The sequence below is a fragment of the Myotis daubentonii genome, chromosome 3, assembly GCF_963259705.1.
Source record: "Myotis daubentonii chromosome 3, mMyoDau2.1, whole genome shotgun sequence".
NCBI classification, from domain to species: Eukaryota; Metazoa; Chordata; class Mammalia; order Chiroptera; family Vespertilionidae; genus Myotis; species Myotis daubentonii.
In genome coordinates, this window is record NC_081842.1 from 183,867,377 (window position 1) to 183,887,688 (window position 20,312).

General features: G+C 42.9%; 1 protein-coding gene across 3 annotated transcripts in view; it reads left to right on the forward strand.

Annotated features, from left to right (window-relative positions):
- The first annotated feature begins 11 nt into the window (after positions 1 to 11).
- Positions 12 to 20,312, forward strand: part of ORC1 (origin recognition complex subunit 1) — a 31,878-nt gene continuing 11,577 nt past the window's right edge. For 2 of the 3 annotated variants that reach the window (XM_059689587.1, XM_059689589.1), the window contains exons 1-10: positions 18 to 150; positions 6,515 to 6,591; positions 7,279 to 7,378; positions 7,943 to 8,070; positions 10,414 to 10,592; positions 11,731 to 12,049; positions 14,764 to 15,127; positions 16,726 to 16,830; positions 17,401 to 17,596; positions 20,126 to 20,223. In XM_059689587.1, the coding sequence (XP_059545570.1) occupies positions 7,284 to 7,378; positions 7,943 to 8,070; positions 10,414 to 10,592; positions 11,731 to 12,049; positions 14,764 to 15,127; positions 16,726 to 16,830; positions 17,401 to 17,596; positions 20,126 to 20,223 (1,484 nt within the window). In that variant the 5' untranslated portion in view covers positions 18 to 150; positions 6,515 to 6,591; positions 7,279 to 7,283. Of the gene's footprint in view, positions 151 to 6,514; positions 6,592 to 7,258; positions 7,379 to 7,942; positions 8,071 to 10,413; positions 10,593 to 11,730; positions 12,050 to 14,763; positions 15,128 to 16,725; positions 16,831 to 17,400; positions 17,597 to 20,125; positions 20,224 to 20,312 lie in introns of all 3 variants that reach the window. The other variant, XM_059689588.1, reaches the window with a different exon arrangement.

The window sequence follows — 20,312 nt, forward strand, 5'->3', positions numbered from 1 at the left end:
GGCTGGTGACGCAACTAGGAGACAGCCTCGGGGCGGGGCTTCGACGTTCGGCGCGAAAATTTCTCTTCACCTTCATTCCATCGCTAGTGAGGGTCCCGTTTCCGCTGCCCGCGCGGCCACTTGGCTGCTAGAGGAGTCCAGCTGGTGCAGGTGAGCGTTACTGCAGCTCCACGAGCTCCTGCTGCAGGGACGGTGGGACGTGGAGGACTTGCTCCTCGCTTCAGGAAGGTGCGGCCCGCCGGTGCGTGTGGCGGCCCGCGGGCTGGAGGGGGTCTGAGCCGCGGGGACTGAGGAAGTTGTTCTCTGTCGACTCGGCCATTGATTAATTCAGCAGATACTTACTAAGGGACTGCTGAGTGCCAGGCATCGTCCTAAGCCCGTTAGGAGCGTCCCTTCCGCACGTCCCGGTTGCTGAACACTTTGGGCCCCGCCAGGGGCTGCGCGTTGGCGGTGGGAAAGCCGGAAGCCCGCAGAGCAGCGTGAGCGCTCCTGCCCGCGGGCCCCGAGGCTCTGGGTACTGATCTCAGCCGCCCTGCGGTCTGCATCGCTCCGGTGAAGCAGCGCGCCCTTTCTCCTTGGAGCCGTGGTTTAGCAGCACCATAGGGGGCGGGGGAATAGCAGCAGAAATTGTTATCCCATTTTACGGGGGTAGCAGGTGCTCCTAGAGAGAGACTTGTCTAGGTTGCCCCCACACCCGTCGTGCTGCGCTTACTACCTCTTCTGCTTCCCGTAATCTTACCCTAGAACCGAAGGGCCTTCTGTCTTGCCAGCTGGGAAAAGCACTGGACTTAGAGGCATGAGATAGATTCTTATCCTGGTTTACCGTCTGTGAAAGTGCAGTGATTAAATATGCCAGTTTTCTATTTCTGTGGTCTGTAGAAATGGGATCCCTTCCCTGCTGGAAGGGGTACTTGTGAATGCCATTGGCAGTTTCTGATGTGAGAACATGGTGTGCCAAGTTCCTCTGCAACAATCCTTAACCACAGCAGAGGGCAGTACGTGGACTTTCTAAGGTTTATGAATCATCTGAAATTGAGTGCAAAATTTTGTGTGAATTGTATGTGAGTTTCATAAGGTCAAATTAGTGAAAAACAATAATAACAACAACAACAGCCCTGACCGGTTTGGCTCAGTGGATAGAGCATCGGCCTGCGGACTGAAGGGTCCCAGGTTCAATTCCGGTCAAGCACATGTACCTTGGTTGCGGGCACATCCCCAGTGAGGGGTGTGCAGGAGGCAGCTGAATGATGTTTCTCTCTCATCGATGTTTCTAACTCTCTATCCCTCTCCCTTCCTCTCTGTAAAAAAATCAATAAAATATATATATTAAAAAATAACAACAAAAGAGAACCACTGTCCTTACAAATAGAACAAGGAGTTAGGAAGTGAGCGAGTGGATTTACCATTTTGCATTCTCCCCTTTAATCCTCAGTAATCCTAGAACACTGCCTGGCACACAGTGGGCAGTTAATACATATTGGTTGAATAAAAGGAAGGTTCTGTTACTATTCCATTTTATGGATAAGGAAACCAAGGCCCATTTGGCCTCTCAGTCAGAGTCTGGGAAGCCTGACTTATTGTAATAAGCACATCAGAAGTAAGCTCTCGGAGGCATATATTTAACATTGTTCACTTGCACATACAGTGAAGTGGTTAAGAACAGTCACTAGGGTTTGAATTAAGGCTGTGCCATCCTGTATATCATTGGGACAAGTCACTGTTTTGAAGCAATAATAGCATCTATCACTCAGCAAATATTTATTATTAAGAGCCTTCTGTACACTTGGTACTATGTACTAACATTGTTCTAGGATTATTGTGAGGATTGAGATAAATATATGAAGAGTTTTGGCTCCGCCGTCTGTCGTATTAGCTCAGTAAATATCTGCTATCATTTTTACTGCAACTCCATCTGTTTTCCTTGGGTGTGACCCCTGGACTTGGTGGTGTGTATGTTCCAAATGTCTGCTATCTGTAACATTGAGAGTCTGTGGTGGGTACTTTCTAGAAGCCAAAGCCTTTGCTAGGCCAAGTCTGGCCTCTCGTTTTATTTACCCCATTTATCACCCTTCCGTGGAATCTCTCTGTTGATGGTGGTTGAGATCAAATGCTGGGTCAAGGGTAAGAAAGTGAGGTAATGGCTCAGAAGCCTGGCATCTATGATGTCCTTATGCTACCTCTTCAGGACTCCTGCTTAATTTTTTGAACTTTTCATTGAAAAATAGCATACATACAGAAAAATGCAGAAATCATGAATGTGCAGCTCAATGAGTTTTTATTGTTTGAATATAGATATTTAAAAATATGTTTATTGATTTCAGAGAGGAAGAGAGAGAGAGAGAAACATCAATGATAAGAGAGAATAATCTATTGATTGCCTCCCTCACAGCCCCTACTGGGGATGAAGCCCTGACTGGGAATCAAGCCATGACCTGGTTCATAGGTCGATGCTCAGCCACTGAGCCTCACCTGCCAGGCTGAATATATTTTTATTTTATAATCTCTTTCACCTAATCAGCGAATTTTAGAAATAACACGTCAGTAAGTTTTCTTAGGGAACATGCCCATGTAATCAGCATCTAGAATCTAGATGATCTAGATCAGTGGTTCTCAACCTTCCTAATGCCTCGATATTGTTGGCGCTGCCAGAGTTCAAAAAGTCCCACTTCGGGCGTCCATTTATGCCGGGGTTCATGTCCCAGCATCAAGAAGGGTTCAGGAATCTGGAAAAGAGGCTGCGCGTAGATGACATAGGAATCCAGAGACTAATAAAGAGTCTGGAGACGAGATATAATTTTGAAAGGCATTGGGGGTCAGAGGACCTTCAGCTAAAGGAACTGAAGAGAGTCCCTCCTTGTCTAGGACCCTTGCTTTTATTAACACAATTTGTCCTAAGGCAAGGTGGAGATAATACACTTCAATGGGTAAGGTTTCAAAGGGTACAGAGTCCATTGTCAGAATGGGGAATGGCCTACAGCTGTTCAGGTGTTTGGCCAATAGGAGGCAATAACATGTAGATTAAGATGCCCTTTAACTGTCTGGCAGCCACAATCAGTTTACTATTCAGGTTTGGGGAAATGCCTTTAGCCGTTCCCAATAGATGACTACATGTATGACTCAACCCTGTTGAGTCCCCAAATCTCATCAACCTTTTGATGAAACTCTTGAAATTATGACATGCTGGAATTGGTCTATGGCACCTCTACCCTTTAATACAGTTCCTCATGTTGTGGTGATCCCCAACCATAAAATTATTTTCGTTGCTACTTCATAACTGTAATTTTGCTACTGTTATGAATCGTAATGTTAATATCTGATATGCAGGATATATTTTCATTGTTACAAATTGAACATAATTAAAGCATAGTGATTAATCACAAAAACGATATGTAATTATATATTCAATATGTGTTTTCTGATGGTCTTAGGCAACCCCTGTGAAAGGGTCGTTTGACCCCCAAAGGGGTCACGACCCACAGGTTGAGAACCGCTGATCTAGATGATCTAGATTCTAGATCAAGAAACAACATGACCAGCATCCCAGAAAAACCCTTTCATGCTCCCTAGGTTACCTTCTAATCAGACTCCTAACACTATAGATTACTTTTACCTGTTTTTGAATGCTATATAAGTGGACTAAATATAGTATGCATTCTTTTGGCGTCTGACTTCTTTAGTTCATTGTTATTTTGTGAGGTTTTCCCCACTTTGTGCTTGGCTTAATTTCATTGCTTTATAATGCTGCTGTGAACATTCTGGCTCATGTATTTTGATGATAGGTATGTTTTTCTGTTGGGTAAGTTGTATTGGAATTGTTGGGTCATAGGATACGCATACGTTTAGCTTTAGTAGATACTGCCAATTTTCCAAAGTGGTTTTGCCAATTCACATGCCCTCCAGCAGTGTATGAATTCTGGCTGTTCCACATCCTTACCACACTTGGTATTGCCCTAATCATTTTCACATATTCATTTGTTCATTCACCTGTTATGTGCCAAGTCCAAAGGATGCAGTGATGAACAAGAGAGACAAGGCCCCAAGATCTCTGCTCTTTTGTAAGACAACATTCGGATATGGGAAACACTACATAAGAAAGTAATATCATGGCTATTGCTTTGATAATAGGGTGGTGTCATGGAACGTGAACCTGAGGGGCAGTATGAGGGCCAGGGTGGGCAACTTTCCATTGTGTATTAGTGAAGGCCTCTGAGGAAGTCTCACTGGAGCTAAGACTTGAGCCATACCTATAAAGATTTTCAGGGAGAGTCTGAGTGCACTAATAGCTTTGGTCTGTTTGAGGTTTGGAAAAGCAGGCCTGGAGCAGTGATAGACCAGGCGAGGCAGGTTATGTCCAGGCCCACAGAGCCTTCTTTCCTGTACCCTCTGACTGCTGAGCCGAGGGTGCATCGCCCACACTGTACACATATATGCCTATACAGTAGTCCCCCTTATGTGCAACTTCACTTTCCAAGGTTTCAGTCACCTCCTTTAACTGTGGTCTGAAAATATTAAATGGAAAACTCCAGAAATACAAATTTATGTTTTGAATTGCACATGGTACTTAGTAGTGTAGTGAAATCTTGCACTCTTCTGCCCAGGACTGAATCATCCTTTGTCCAGCGTATCCAGGCTATATGGGCTACCCACCTATTAGCTGGCTCAGTTATCAGATTGATTATCAGATATTTTGAAAGAGAGAAAGACCACATTCACAAAAGTTATACTACAGTATATTATTATAATTGTTTTATTATTGTTGTTAATTTCTTACGGTGCCTAATTTATGAGTTAAACTATATCATACGTATGTAAATACGTATGTAAATACATAAATATAAATATATGTATAGGGTTGGTAATCCACGGTTTCAGGCATCCACTGGGGATCTTCAAACATCCTCTGAGGATAAGGGGAACTACTGTACTTGGTCTCATTGAACATAGCTAATGATCTAGAAAAGGAATGTTAAATTTTATCTTGACTTGGTTTTGAAGGATACCTACTTTAGTCAGCTAAAATATTGCCTGGATTTAAGAGTTGAGAGTATGGATTTGATGCCTTAACTAGACATGATTAAGTACCTTATTGGTATGGAAATGATCTACTCTATGACAAGTTTTTGTTTGAAACATGAGATCATTGTGACAGTGTAACCAAATATCATAGTCAAAATGACAAATCAGGCCATTAGATTATTTAAGAGTCGTAGAGCCCAGGCCAGTGTGGCTCAGGTGGTTGAGTGTCTCCCCATGCACTAGGCGGTCGCTAGTTTGATTCCTGGTCCAGGTTGCAGGCTCAAGCCCCAGTAGGAAACATGCAGGACGCAGCCAATCAATGGTAATATACTATTCTAATTCTGTTGTTTTCAACATAGACTGCAGTTATTGGTCCTGCTATCAGTCATTTGGAGTAATTTTGTCAGACTGCATTAAAAATTTTTTTTACCCCAGTTTTGTCAAATTTTAGCTTCATAAGAAAAGCATTGAATTTAGAGGAAAGGCTTGTTTTTCTTATTTATTTATTTATTTATTTATTTATTTATTTATTTTTGTTGTCAGTTACAGTTGATATTCAATATTATTTTATACTAGAGGCCCAGTGCACGAATTCTTGCACAGGTGGGGTCCCTCAGCCTGGCCAGCAATCAGGGCCAATAAGGGCCAGCTGACCAGGGGGTAGGGACCGCGGGAGGTTGGCTGTGGGAGTGCACTGAACACCAGGGGTCAGCTCCTGCATTGAGCATATGCCCCCTGGTGGTCAGTGTGCATCATAGCCACTGGTCAACTGGTCGTAATGGTCACTTAGGAATTTTATATATATAGATTAGTTTCAGGTGCAAAACAGAGTAGTTAGACACTTATATATAAGATTTATTTTCTTGCGCTAACTGGTTTGGCTCAGTGGATAGAGCGTCGGCCTGCGGACTGACGGGTCCTGGGTTCGGTTCCGGTCAGGGGCATGTACCTTGGTTGCGGGCACATCCCCAGAGGCAGCTGATCAATGTTTCTCTCTCATTGATGTTTCTGGCTCTCTCCCTATCCTTTCCTCTCTGTAAAAAATCAATAAAATATATTTTTAAAAAAAGATTTATTTTCTTCAGTGGGGGAAAAAGGAGACATATGTAATACTTTAAACAATAAAGAATTTTAAGAAATAATAATTTTTACATCATTACTATTTGGAGTATGTACATACACTATTTTAATTAATATTAACTTGTTAATACTACATATAGAAGTCCATTTCAACCTGAATATATTATTGAAATAATAATTATGATCACTATATATGTATCTATATTATACATGTAAAATCATGTTTCTTCTCAAAAAATATTTATTTTCTTAATTATTTAAATGTAAGATAATGGGTTGGCATTATTATTAGGATAAATGGCAGTTTCCAAATTTTAAAGAAGATTAGCATATATGTTTGGATTTTTTGTTCACATTTTTGTTTTTGTCAATAAAAACGTCTTTTATCATGTACTTTAATACAAGCATTTCTTTTCAGCTATTCAAAATACTTACATCCAGGACCTGTTAGCTACCCCCCAAAAAATACCCCTTACAACTGTCAGAGCAATACAGGTAAGTGACACTTTTTTTTTTCTTTAATGTAAGTGGAATAATATACTTAGTAAAACCCATTGCTATTCCCACAAATGCCTCTTGAATGTTTTTGCCTCCATCTCTTGGAATCCCTCATTTCATTCCATTTTATCAATATATGCTCATTATTTAATATTCAGTTCAGGAAACCCATATAGGAAGCCCTTCCTCCCCGAATAGTCACAAGACCCGGTCCTGTACTTACAGTAGCCTCTCTGCTCTTTCTCTTGATTCTTCACACTATTTTGTCCTTTGGTGCATTTATAGTTTATCCCTTTCTAGATTATAAGTGTTATAAAGACAAAACCAACCACTGTATCACTGTGTTTTAGTTTCAAGTTGTTAGCTGTTTCATGCCTATCACTGTACCTTGTACCTAGTAAGTACTTCTAAACATTTATAGTTCATTTCTTACATATTGAGCCTCCTGTTTCCCTGGATAGAAAGAGATAAGCATAGAGCAAGACATACACAGATGATACTAAATGGCTTGTGCTTGATCTTCATAGAGCTTTAACTTTTTCCTAAAAATGTTTTCTAAGTCTAAAATGTGTGAGAGTGTAGCTAGGGCAGAAAAGAAGGTTGAACTCATTAAAAGCGGGAATTGTGTCCTATAATCCATCAAAGTGTTGTCATGTTTACTCAGAGTTAGTGACTTTTACACAGGAGCCATGGTGTACTGCTCTACAAGGCTGAAGAGCAGACCGACTTATTCGTGGGTTGGCAGCCCGTTGTTGGATCGAAAACTACACTACCAAACCTACAAGTGAGTGATTTGGTTGTCCTGGAAATATAACTTCTCCGGGCTGAACTGTTAATAACTTCTATCTAGGCTGTTCTAATTACTATATATTGAGGACTGAGGGACAATAACTATGAATTGTTTATAAGGAGAGGTTTTATTTGATGCAAGAAGATGGTAGCATAAATATATCAGTTTAATGATAAAAGAAGACGTCAGGTTAATAAAATGTGATACGCATGACATTGTCATTTAGGTAGAGTCTATGTAATTCTGCATAACAGGGTAGGGTTAAATGTTACTATGTCCTCCCAGCCCTAGAGATCCATGATTAATTTGATATTGTTATTGGGCAGCTTTTATGCCTTTGGAAGCCTTCGATAGAAGGTTGGGGGAAGTAGGGTTCATATTAAGGCTTCTGGATTAATCATTCATGCCAAAACAATTCATTCAACCCATTTTGTCTACTCTTGCATAGAAATTGGTGAATTGTTTTTCCAGTAGGAGAATTGGTCAGCAGAGAGAACTATTTAGGGGATTTTCCAGTTGGAGAGCACTTTCCTAACATGTTTCCCTGTTACTTCCTAGAGAAATGAGTGTGACATCAAAAGGTTGTTCGACTGGGATTCGCATTCAAGTTGGACAGTTTGTGTTGGTTGAAGGGAATGATGATGAAAATCCGTATGTTGCTAAATTGATTGAGCTGTTTGAAGATGGTGAGTTTGGGGTTGGGATGAAAACCATTCCTTGTCATGAATAATTGGGAAGTGCTAGGTGGTAGGGAAGGGGGGCAGTTACTGAAGCCTCTGTTCACAGCAGCATATAAGGTGTGACCCCTAGATTCTGAAGTGGGATTACTTTAGCACTAGCTGTACCTTCTTCCATCAAGTGAACTTCCTTACTAGAGCAGTATTGGATAAAATGGGACGGGGGTGGGGGGCGCTCAAGAATTTAGCTTTTTTAAAAAAAGTTTTCTAAAAAAAGTTAAAGCTCTTTTTTTTGCTCTTTTTTTCCCCCCATTATTTTTAGGAGTGGGTAAGAATAGCCATTAGGCTGGATTTTTGGAATGGAGTGAACGGATGAATTCAGGAAGAAGGGGGAAGAAAAAAATAGGTGATTTGATTTTTGATAGGCATAAAGATTAGGAATGAATTTTGCAAATTCTTAATGAGAGAGAGGGTAGGTTGGATTGGTATGAGTTGATGTCCAGTCAGTAAAACAAGAACACTTTAGTAGGTGTTTTACCCAGAGGGACTTATGTTTAAGTGTTGAAAAACAAAAATGGTGTTTCCCAGAGATCAGTAAGTGCAGAAAGCCACTTCTGCCCCTAAAACTGGTAGAGCAAAAGGGAAAGTAGTGCTAACCAGAGCCTGCAAGTCCACACTCACTGCTTCTGCTGATTGTCTGAGCTTTAACCCTTTGCAAAGCAGAGAAGAGCACAGAAATGTGGGAATGGGGCAGAACTCCAAAAGGAGGATTAAGAAGAATTTGAAACTACACAAAACTGCCTCTTCCAAGAGGAATTAGAGTTAATCCTGTGGCAATTTGGATGCCTAAAATAAAGGAACTGATAGAGTGAGTGGATAAAGATGTTTTTACCAGAACATTACCTACATAGGAAGGATATTTGAGAGTATGGAGGAAAACCTCATCAAACTAATATCCACTAGGGCAGTGGTCGGCAAACTCATTAGTCAACAGAGCCAAATATCAACAGTACAACGATTGAAATTTCTTTTGAGAGCCAAATTTTTTAAACTTAAGCTATATAGGTAGGTACATTGTTATTAACTTAATCAGGGCACTCCTAAGCTGGCCTTTGCTAAAGACGTCCTCAATCTGATTGAGGTACATTCGCTGAGGTCGACCCCTTCCAACTCTCCCATCCACACTTGTCTTGTATACTTGTTTCGTCTATCTCCTTTCATTCATCCTCTCTGTATGTCCTAACCATCTCAACATACCTTTCTCAATCCTCGACACTACATCTTCTTTCACTCCACAACGTTCCCTAAAATTAACCTAATAAACTTTACTTTTGTCACCCGCGTGCGCGATTTGCGGACGCGACTAGCACTAACCACTGCACATGAGAATGCTGACTGATTGGCTCACTCAACGTGTGCATGAATCGCGCACCTCCCCTGCGCCCACGTCTCCCGACCCGACTGACTGACACCCCCACTTCTTCTAACGCCACTTCTTCAGAATAGACTCGCCCAGGCTGAAAACCGACTTCTGTGCATGGGCCACGAAGTTTCAACCGCACTGTATATGCGCGCCTGCACATGGTGTTTTGTGGAAGAGCCACACTCAAGGGGCCAAAGAGCCGCATGTGGCTCGCGAGCCGCAGTTTGCCGACCACTGCACTAGGGGGAGCACCTCAGCAGTATGGACTTCAGTATTTGAAGTATGGGCCCTGTGTGCAGATTTTAGAATCCTTGTGTGGTGCTTTAGTCTTTCTCTGAATAGAGCAAAGGAAGAGAAGAGGTGATGATGGTGATGGCACTAGAGTGTATGTGCTTTTATTTGGAGCAATGCTGGTATGCAGTAATGTTAATGGTGTCGTACAATGACAACACTGAAGATTGCAAGCACATGTTTGCCGGAAGTCATTTCAGTGGCTGATACTCTGATTCTTGCCAGGATTTTTGCTTTTCTACTGTTTGATGGCTTCTTTATAAGCATTGATTTATAAGGTTTGTTCAGTGCCCTTGATTAGAATTGCTCCTCTCAAATGCCTTTAGTAACTTTTTTGATGACTGACAGTCACAATTAGGAAGTGGTGGAGCAAAGAGAAGAACATGGGTGCGGGGTTGAGTCAAACTGCTGCTGGTTGGTCTTGTGATCATTGAAAAATCATTTAAGGTCCCTGTAACTCGATTACTTTGCCTATGTAAGGGAGATAGCCATAGTCCCTACCTTGTAGGGTTATTGTAAGGGTTAAAAATAATACGTTAATCGAGTATCATCAAGTACTTAGCACAGTGTCTGACACAGATGAAGTGCTTAATAAAATGTTCTGGCATTTTCTTAATCTTTCCACCTATCCCTCCTAGTTTCTGAACCTTATTGCAAGAAACGTGCTCGAGTACAGTGGTTTATCCGATTCTGTGAAATTTCTGTCAGTAAACAGCATTTGCTGGGTCGGAAGCCTGATGTGCAGGAAATATTCTGGTATGATTACCCTGCCTGTAACAGCAACATTGATGCCGAGACCATCTCTGGCCCTGTGCAGGTAGGTGAAGCCTTGATTTTCACTTCTATCTTGAAGCTTATGTCTGTCTGCCTCCTAAACTGCATGACCTTAAAGGTCTTACTGACTGATTTACCCCACGGAAATGAATTTTTTGCTGTTTGTCATCTTCTCTGCTTGTCTGTCTACTTCATCGTAACAGATATTTATTGAGCTCACTTACCATGTGTTAGGAGCCTCCTGGAGGGAGTGACCTGAGGGATGAGCAGGATTCGCAAATGTACTGCAGTGGGAAATTGTTTAGCTATGATTGTGGTAGGCATGAAGCATTGCGAGGCTGAATACATTTGCTTAAGTGAGGACTTCACCTTCAATAAAGCAGTACGAAGAGTGCTGATCACTGCAGGCAAATTGTGTTATGGGACTTTATGATAAATCAGGTTCCGATGAACTGTAGTCTGAACTGAGACACTAGTTCAGAGACTAAGATATGGGTTATTCCTCAAGCTACCTCAGGCCCAAAATGAGATTAGATCATAGTGTGAATTGTGGTCTCATGGTGAGTAGGTGGTTGATTTAATGGTACTGCAGAGAGACTTTGGTCTGGCATGACTATAGTCACATGTTTCTAATCTGGGCCCAGAGTGAAGGAATGAAAGGCAGATGTATAAGTTGACACAGCAAGATAGGTATATTTGGAAGGGCAGAGAGGGAGGAGTGTGTTTAGGGAGGAGCACTATGGTGAGAATGAGCAGGACTGTGACAAGCCAAGCTGGACTAATGATGGAAGGCCATTTTGAAGAGTATTGAGCACTCAGGAAGTAAAATGAGTGCAGATTTGAGAAGGCATTGAAACTCAGTTTAAGTAATCTGATCTTGCTCTAGTGGGGAGCCATTATAGACTACTGAGCAGTGGAGCGTGCTTAGAGATGTTTTTGTGGGGAAATTTGGCATGGCTGAATAGCATGGCCTGGAAAAGAAACCAGCATAGAGTGTGGATGTCAGCGAGGAGGAGTCTGTGGAAATATGCTATGCCTTGGCTGTGCCTCTTTAGTTTGGAAGAGGAACGTTCCAGAGAAGGATGCAGACTTCAGTGCTTTTTGATTACAGTCATCGTGGAGCATTCCTTGGCTATTTTGGTCCTCATTTCTTCCTATTCACCTTTACTTTCCAAATTCAGGTAGTAGCTTTAGCCCCAGATGAAGTGTTACCTACAGCTCTGAAAAATGAGAAGACGTTCTTTGTGAAACTGTCTTGGAATGAGGAGAACTTCAAACCACTATCCCCAGAATTGTTTGCAGAGTTGAATAAGCTACAAGAAGGCAGTCCTAGAGGCCAGAAGCCCATGAAAACCAAGAATAGCAGCATAGACAGCCCTTCTTGGACCACGGCAAAGCATGGTGTCAAAAGGATTGAATTGAGGCACTCGACCTCCAAATCTCACCAAATTCCTACCCATCTTGTTACCCCAAGGGCAAGGAAGAGGCTAGAGCTTGGAAGTAAGTGTGGAATGGAGTACAGTGGGCAGTTGAGGCTAAAGGAATAAGATATTAATTCTTCCTACAATATTAAGTTCGTGCAGCAGTGGGCCAGGTAATGATCGGACACATGTTGAAATATACATAACATAAAATTTACCATTTTAATCTATTAAGTGCACAGTTTAGTGGCATTAAATATATTCACATTGTTGTACAACCATCACCATCATCTTCTAACCATTAAACAGTAACTCCTAATTCCCCCATCCAAATGGAATCATACAGTATTTGTCTTTTTCTGACTGGTTAAGTTAACATAAAGTCCTCAGGGAATATCCACATTGTATCATGTGTCAACATTTCCTGTATTTTTAATGCTGAAATGATATGCCATGGTATGTATGTGCATATCACATTGTATTTACCCATTCATCTGTGAATGGACATTTGGGTTGCTTCTACCTTTTGGCTGTTGTGACTAATGCTGCTATGAGTACAGGTATATAAATATCTACTTAAGTCCCTGCTTTCGTTTTGGGTATATACCCAGAAGTGGAATTTCTGGATTGTATAGTAATTCCATTTTGAGGAATCACCATACTGTTTTCCATAGCAGCTGTACCATTTTACATTCTCACCCACAGTGTACAAGGATTCCAATTTCTCTAACTCCTTCCCAACACTTGTTATTTTTGCTTTGGATAGTAGCCATCCTAATAGGTGTGAGGTTGGTATGCCATTGTTGTATTTTTCTATGATTAGTGATACTGAGCTCTGTAAATGAGTTTCACAATAAATCGATGAACAAAATAGATGCAGAGACATAGAAGCATGAAACAGACTTCAGAATCTCAGAGGGAAGGTGGGTGGGAGGTGGGAAGAGATCAACCAAAGAACTTGTATGCATAACCCATGGACACAGACAATAGGGTGGTGAAGGCCTGAGGTAGGGGTCCGGGGATGGGCTAGAAGGGGTCAATGGGAGGAAAAGGAGGAACATATGTAATACTTTCAGCAATAAAGATTTAAAAATAATAACAAATGAGCTCTTCAAGATCTCTGCTACTAAGGTGACACTGCCTTTTAGATCCCTAGTAGAAGAGCTAAAAGACATACATTCTTGAAATCATACTGATATTTCTAGTCTATACATAACAGGGCTCTTTCCCGTCTTCCCACAGTCCATGATTGTATCACCTTCTTTAGGGAGAAGAGCCCTGACTCCCAGGAGCAAGCCTAATACACACGGAAGAGTCTCACAATAGCTATACCAATACTACTACTGGCAGTAAACTTAATCAAGTGAAAGTTAAAATTTTATTTGCATTGCTTTATGCCTTTAGAATGTATTCCATTGATGAAGTAAAATTGGTTACATTTTTTCTTCTGATATTTATATTATAGGTGAAATAGAGTTAGATTATTTTATTTTTGTTCATGTTCAAAGACCTGTAAGATCTGGCCTTTTCTTTCATGCCCTATCTTTTTTTTATTTTTTATTGATTTTTTACAGAGAGGAAGGGAGAGGGATAGAGAGTCAGAAACATCGATGAGAGAGAAACATCGATCAGCTGCCTCCTGCACATTCCCTACTGGGTATGTGCCCGCAATCAAGGTACATGCCCTTGACCGGAATCGAACCTGGGACCCTTGAGTCCGCAGGCCGACGCTCTATCCATTGATCATGCCCTATCTTTATTAGCCATCTTCATTAGCACTTAGGTGCTTTAGAACAATTATTTTACTTCAGATCATAGACACCCATGTATATCATCTACCCTGTTAGACTGGAGTGTCTTGTGACTGGGGACCAGGATTGTCTCATTCAATTTTTGTTTCCTCCGAGCACCTGGCACATACCTTGCCATTTTAACAGCTCAATTGATACCTGTGAATGAATGTCAGGTTCGTGGTGCTTGCAGTCATGGTGAGAGAGGAGCAAATCTTAATGTGGTCCTGTGTAGTCACTGAACCCAACTGGTTGCCCCCAGGGATCCAACTTCTCTCTATTGGTAGACTTAATCTGAGCTGAGAAAAATCTAGGCGTTGGTGTTAGTCAACAGAGCCACTGGTATAAGTTTTTTCTTTTTTTCCCAATCTTTAATTTCTTTATTGATTAAGGTATTACATATGTGACCTCATTCCCCCCCCATAAGCCTCCCCTCCCCCCACTCATGCCCTCACCGCCCCCCCCCCCCCCCGTTGTCTGTGTCCATTGGCTGGGCTTATATGCATGCATACAAGTCCTTTGGTTGATGTCCTTACCCCCACCCTCCCCTACTTTCCCTCTGAGGTTTGACAGTCTGATCACTGCTTCTCTGTCTCTGGATCTGTCCCTGTTCATCAGCCTATGTTGTTCACTATTCCCAAATGAGTGAGATCATGTGGTATTTATTGGTATAAGTTTTTCAAATGCTGTTTGTTGAATGAGGCTGAGGATGTGCAGTGATCTGGTAGATTTCTTCAGAGAAATCCAATTAAACATTTACCTACAAAAGCTGACTTAATAGTTGACTTATGGTTCTAACTAGGAAAATCACCCACAGAATTTAGGAGATTAAAAATAATATAGCTACCTGACCTGGGAGGGGAAACGCATGGGATAATTCAAAATATGGAGAACTCATGTCTATGTATGACTTCAGTGGATGAATTTAGCTATAATGAGATTGGGGGTGTGTATAGGGCTAGTTAGAAAATTCACACTTTGTGGTGATTTCTCTTGGGCCTAGGTTTCCCTGTGACACCTCACACTAGGATTTCCCAGCAGACTTCTCAGGTGTCTTTGGAGTCTCCCAGAAGGACTAAACGGAAAGTGGCCTCTGAGATCACCTCACCTTCTAAGAGGTCTCAGCCTGATGGACTCCAGACCTCATCTCCAGCTCTGAAAGCCCCAGAGAAAACGGGGGAGAGGCGACGCTCCTGTGCTGAGCAAGACAAGGCTTCACATGAACGTCCCATGATCCTGAGAACCCGGGTCCCAGCTTTGAAAACCACAGAGATTAGTCAGGAAATAACACTTGACCCTTTAAGAGGGGGAAAGAGAAGCTCCGTGGTGCCTTCTGTGTTTCTGAAACCACAAAAGATAAAAAAGAGGTGAGGGGGACGTTACCCTTCCTTCCAGAGCAAATCCAGACGGTTCACATGATGTGAAATGTGTTGGTCACAGTCCATAAAGTTAGAGCAGTGGGTTGCAAGTCTGAATGTGTCAGAATCACCTGGAGGTTTTCCAAAACACAGGTTTCTGAGCCTCTTTCCAGGAATAGGGAATTAATCTCCAAATGTCAGGCCTAAGAATCTGCAATTTTGAAATGATCTGGATGATTCTGGTATAATCAGATGCCCTTTGGGGATCACTGCTTCAGAAGATAACTTCCTAACCTGAATCGCTTCATAGTCATGGATTTCATTACCTGCCACATTTTAACAGCCATTTTTTTAGTTTATAAAATACAACACTGGAAACCATCAACACTAATAAAAGAGAAAAATGGTAATTGGCGTACGACGATACCCTTTTCATTGGCTAATCAGGGCTATATGCAAATTAACTGCCAACTAAGATTGGCAGTTAACTGTCAACAAGATGGTGGTTAATTTGCATATGTAGGCACAATGCAGGGAGGCGAAAGGGAAAGCAGGAAGAAGCCCCCTGCCACTGACAGTGATTGGAAACCCAGCGGGGAGCTAAGAGCTGGGGGGCAGGGCAAAGGTGGCCCTGGGGCCGCCTTTGCCCTGCCCCCCAGCCATGATCGGAGAATCAGGTGCCTTTGCCGCCCTGGCCAGTGATAGCAGGAAGTAGGGGTGGAGCCAGTGATGGGAGCTGGGCACGGTCGAAGCTGGCAGTCCCAGGAGCTAGGGGCCTCTTGCCTGGGCCTAAAGCGAAGCCCACGTTCGCGGGGCCGCTGCAGCTGCGGGTCCCCGCTGCCCAGGCCGGACGCCTCAGCCAGAGGCATCCTGCAGGGGCAGGGGCGGAGCCTGCGCAATCGCGGCGCCCCCCCGCTGCCACTGCAGGTCCCCGCTGCCCGGGCCAGACGCCTAGGCCAGAGGCGTCAGGCCTGGGCAAGGGGCCGATCCTGCGATTGGAGGGTGATGGGGGTCAACGCCTGAGGGCTCCCAGTATGTGAGAGGGGGCAGGCTGGGCTGAGGGACACCCCCCCCCCCCCCACACACACACACACACACAGTGCACGAATTTCGTGCACCGGGCCCCTAGTTCTCAAATACATGTAGATAATGCATCTAGAACAAAGTTTACATTTTGGCACTAGGCGGTGTTTGTACATAATGGACTGCACAAATAATGTGGAGAGCCAGAAATTACACGTTTCAGTATTTCCTGCTCAGAAATTCCAGCACCCAGCTCATCATAGGTTTGCTTGATAAATGCTTTGTATTTAATATATAGCTGCATTTCTGCAGGGTAGATTGTAAAGTCATAAATATGTCAGAAAGAAAAAAAGGACAAGATACTGTGCCTGAGGTTAGTATATTTTGGTCTCTAGTTGAATGGTGAGTCTTATTTAAATAATAAGCTTTAAGCAAACTTTTTTCTCTGGGTTTTAGTCAATTACAAACTTTTTAGCAAAGTGATTAGTTCCTGCAAAAGGAATAGGAGCAAGTCAGGCCACCTGACTCTCCTCTAGAGCCTGCTGCTGATCCCCAACGCCTGAAACTGCTGTGGCACCTTGCAGGGAGGCACAGACGCCAGACGCTCAGGATGAAGCCACCTCCACTCCCCATCGTATCCGCAGAAAGAGTTCTCTCTTGACTTTGAATCGGATCAGGCAGCAGCTTCGGTAAGAGTGCTCCTTGGCAGGCAGAAGTACGCTGGTCACTGCCATCTGTGGTGTCTATAATCTTATTCCACGTCTTAAAGCCTCTCACAGTTCTTATTTGTTATTTGCTATTCCATTGAAATTCACCTTTTTACCTAGTATGTCTGGAATTGTGTCAGTTTACATAAATGTCGGTTAGAAAGGGGCCAGAAATGCTGTTCTGGGCGTAGGTGGCTCTCGGGGCCTCATAATCACACCTGGCAAGACGGTTAGAGGGATGCCTATAAGCATGAGCTTTGATTCTGATGCTCTTGAATGTCATTTACTGTCTGTATAACCTTGGGAAGGTTACATAACCTTTCTAAGCCTCAGTTTCTTCATCTATAAAAATGGGAATAATAATATACAGGTCACAAAATAATATAAAGAAAGCCCTTACCAGAGTACCTCAGTAGCAAGCAAGTGGAGCACATCTTATACTGCTCGCCACAGCAGACACTCTTCAACACCTCTAATCCACACTAACCTGTTAGGGTGCCTCTGATTTAGACTTCAAACACTGAATATCAGAAAATGTGTCCCACCATTCAGGTTTTTAGATAATAGCAAAAATGACAAAGAAGAGGAAGAATTTCTGCCTGCAGCAGAGATTGCAGACTCGGACAGTGAGGAGGAAGAGGCTTCGGCACCATCCCTTCCAAGGAAAACACGCAGTTGTGTGTCCAGGAACCTACACTCTTCCACGAAGTCGTCCTTACACACCCCCTCCAAGACACCAAAGAAAACCGTAAGGTTCTTTTAGCTTTATTTTCCAGTGAAGCATCCCTCTCAATTTACAATGTGATGGCCGATATCACACTATTATTAGTAATAGTTGGGTTCTGAGTACAGGTCTGTTGTATTGAAAGCTATTACACTTGGAATATTCATGAACCCGAGGGCTGAAAATGAATCCAGAATTAGGGGTGGGGAACCTTTTTTCTACCAAGGGCCATTTGGATATTTATAACATCATTTGAGGGCTATACAAAATTATCTTTAAAACTAGCCTGCTATGTTTGGTCAAACATTTAATTAACTCACCCCTAATGTCTTGGCAGGGCCAGACCAAATGATTTCCTGGGCCTTCTATGGCCCACCAGCTGGACATTCCCCACCTATGCAGCAGATAGTGATTTTTGGGTTCCCTTTAAAATACAAAACCAAATGGCCAAGAGCCGAACTTCCAGAGGGAAGGACAAGAGCTGGCACTTGATCTTTGCATTTCCCACAAAACCCAGTAGAGCTTTGAGTGTAATCAGTGCTCAGTGGGTATTGAATCAGGGCTGCTGAGCCGAGTTGTCTTTACTCTGAGACAGGCCAGTAAGCCAGGACAAGTGGAATAGAGAAATTGAGACGGACAGCTGAACAAACTGGCCCAGCAATTTACAGCCAGACTCAGAAGGTCACCTCCCTAGAGATCATGTCTAGGCCTCAGTTGTATTTAAGCTCCAGGCCCAGAAAAGCAGCAAACCCAGGTAGGCAATGCCAGGAGCAGCTGCATTAACTAATGATCCTTGCCCTGGCACCTACAAATCAGTAGAGATCATGAACTTGAAAGGGCACACCAGGAAAACTAATGACTATTCTGCCGAGACCTCCCCTGGTTCCTGCCTGCAAGAGAGAGATAAAAGCCTCGAAACAAAGGACCCAACACATGCTCTCCCTCTGGAGAGCAACCCGTGCCATTTCCTTCCCCCTGTTCTCCCACATCTGTGCATCCCCAAACTCTAAGGGACCCATGAGACTTGCAACCAGGGGAGCAATGGGCAGTGGCAGCTGTCCCGGGCTAACCCCCTGAACCTGTCTCCAAGGGCCCCTTTTCTCTGACTTCCCAGAGAGCTAACGCAGCCCAGCCTAGGCTCTTCTGTTGCTTCTACTTTGCTAAACCCTTCCTTGTTTTACTGTCCCCGACCCTAATAAATGTACCCTCATAGTCACCTGGACTCGTGTCGTGAAATTTTTCCTGCACGAAGTCAAGAACCTACACACTACTGGCTGGCTGTAGGCAGGCCTGCTTAGGGTCCAGGCACTTGTCCGGTAACAGTGTCACTTGATACACCTGAGAAACAAGGAGTTCTACTCAGGTATTGGTAATGAGTTGTGTAACTGGAAGAGAATAATGGATGTCTCTTCTGCTTCCTATGGAACTTTAACAAAGAGTCTTCCCATGTTCAGATGTGTATTATTGTTATTGCGACCTTCAGAGAGAGCCTTAGAGCAGGAGTCTTTGACCATTGTTCTTTGGAAGACCTCCATGGAAGGAAATTCAATAGATAACTTTTAGATGTGAGGCGACCTTACCTGGAATTCTTTTTTATGCAAATAGTTCACCTACCTTCTGGTTTGATTGCATCTCCTGGGTCCCACCGAGAAGAAGAGATATCATATCGGGTGTGAGGGCATCTTTAGCATAATAAAAAAGACCGGAAATCTACCAAATTCTTGATACATTCTTTTTATTTATTAATTACTAGTAAATTGATTGGGGTGACATTTTGATACATTCTGAGCAAGGTTTTTTTACTCCTTTCCTGTTTTCTCCAAAGTTATTAGGTGTTAAGCCGGTAAACAAGGTCTAACCATGTTTTCAAACCAATCTATAGGAGGATCCTCTGAATCAAAGCCAGTTTATGCCTCCCACTCAACTCTATGTTTGGGCAGGGTAGTTGGGATTTCTTTATAATTTCTTACCTTTTTTTAAAGTAATATTTTACTTTTAAATAGTGTTTAATCCATACTTTCATTTATTCTTTCCCCAGATTGACATTGTTTTCAAATCCTAATACTGTGTGTAAATTGGAAAAAAGAAATTGTGTTTGGACTATGAACAAAGTGTATGTGTGATGTGAGGAGAGAGAGGGAGAATCATGGTATTTTATACATAAAAGAACTAAGGCCGAAACCGGTTTGGCTCAGCGGATAGAGCGTCGGCCTGGGGACTGAAAGGTCCCAGGTTCGATTCCGGTCAAGGGCATGTACCTGGGTTGCGGGCACATCCCCAGTAGGAGGTGTGCAGGAGGCAGCTGATCAATGTTTCTCATCGATGTTTCTAACTCTCTATCTCTCTCCCTTCCTCCCTGTAAAAAATCAATAAAATATATTAAAAAAAAAAACAAACAAAAAAACTAAGAAATACACCACCTCTCTTCTTTTTAGCAAGTCATAGGGAATCAGATTTGCTAATGTGTCCTGGACGGTGTTTTGCTTTGTTGTTGGTGTGTGTGTGTGTGTGTGGTTTTTTTCTGAAATACGTTCTCTCTTTTTCTGAATATAGCCCAAGCCTAGAATGCCACATTCTGCCACTCCCCAGATCCGCAGCCGAAACCTGGCTGTCCGGGGCCCTGCCAGCGTGCTAGAGGAGGCGCGGCTAAGGTACCACTACTCATGGGCCCCTTTCAGATAGGAAGAGAGGGGCCTCTGCTTTCATTCACGGGAAACAGGAGTAATAATAGAGTAAAATG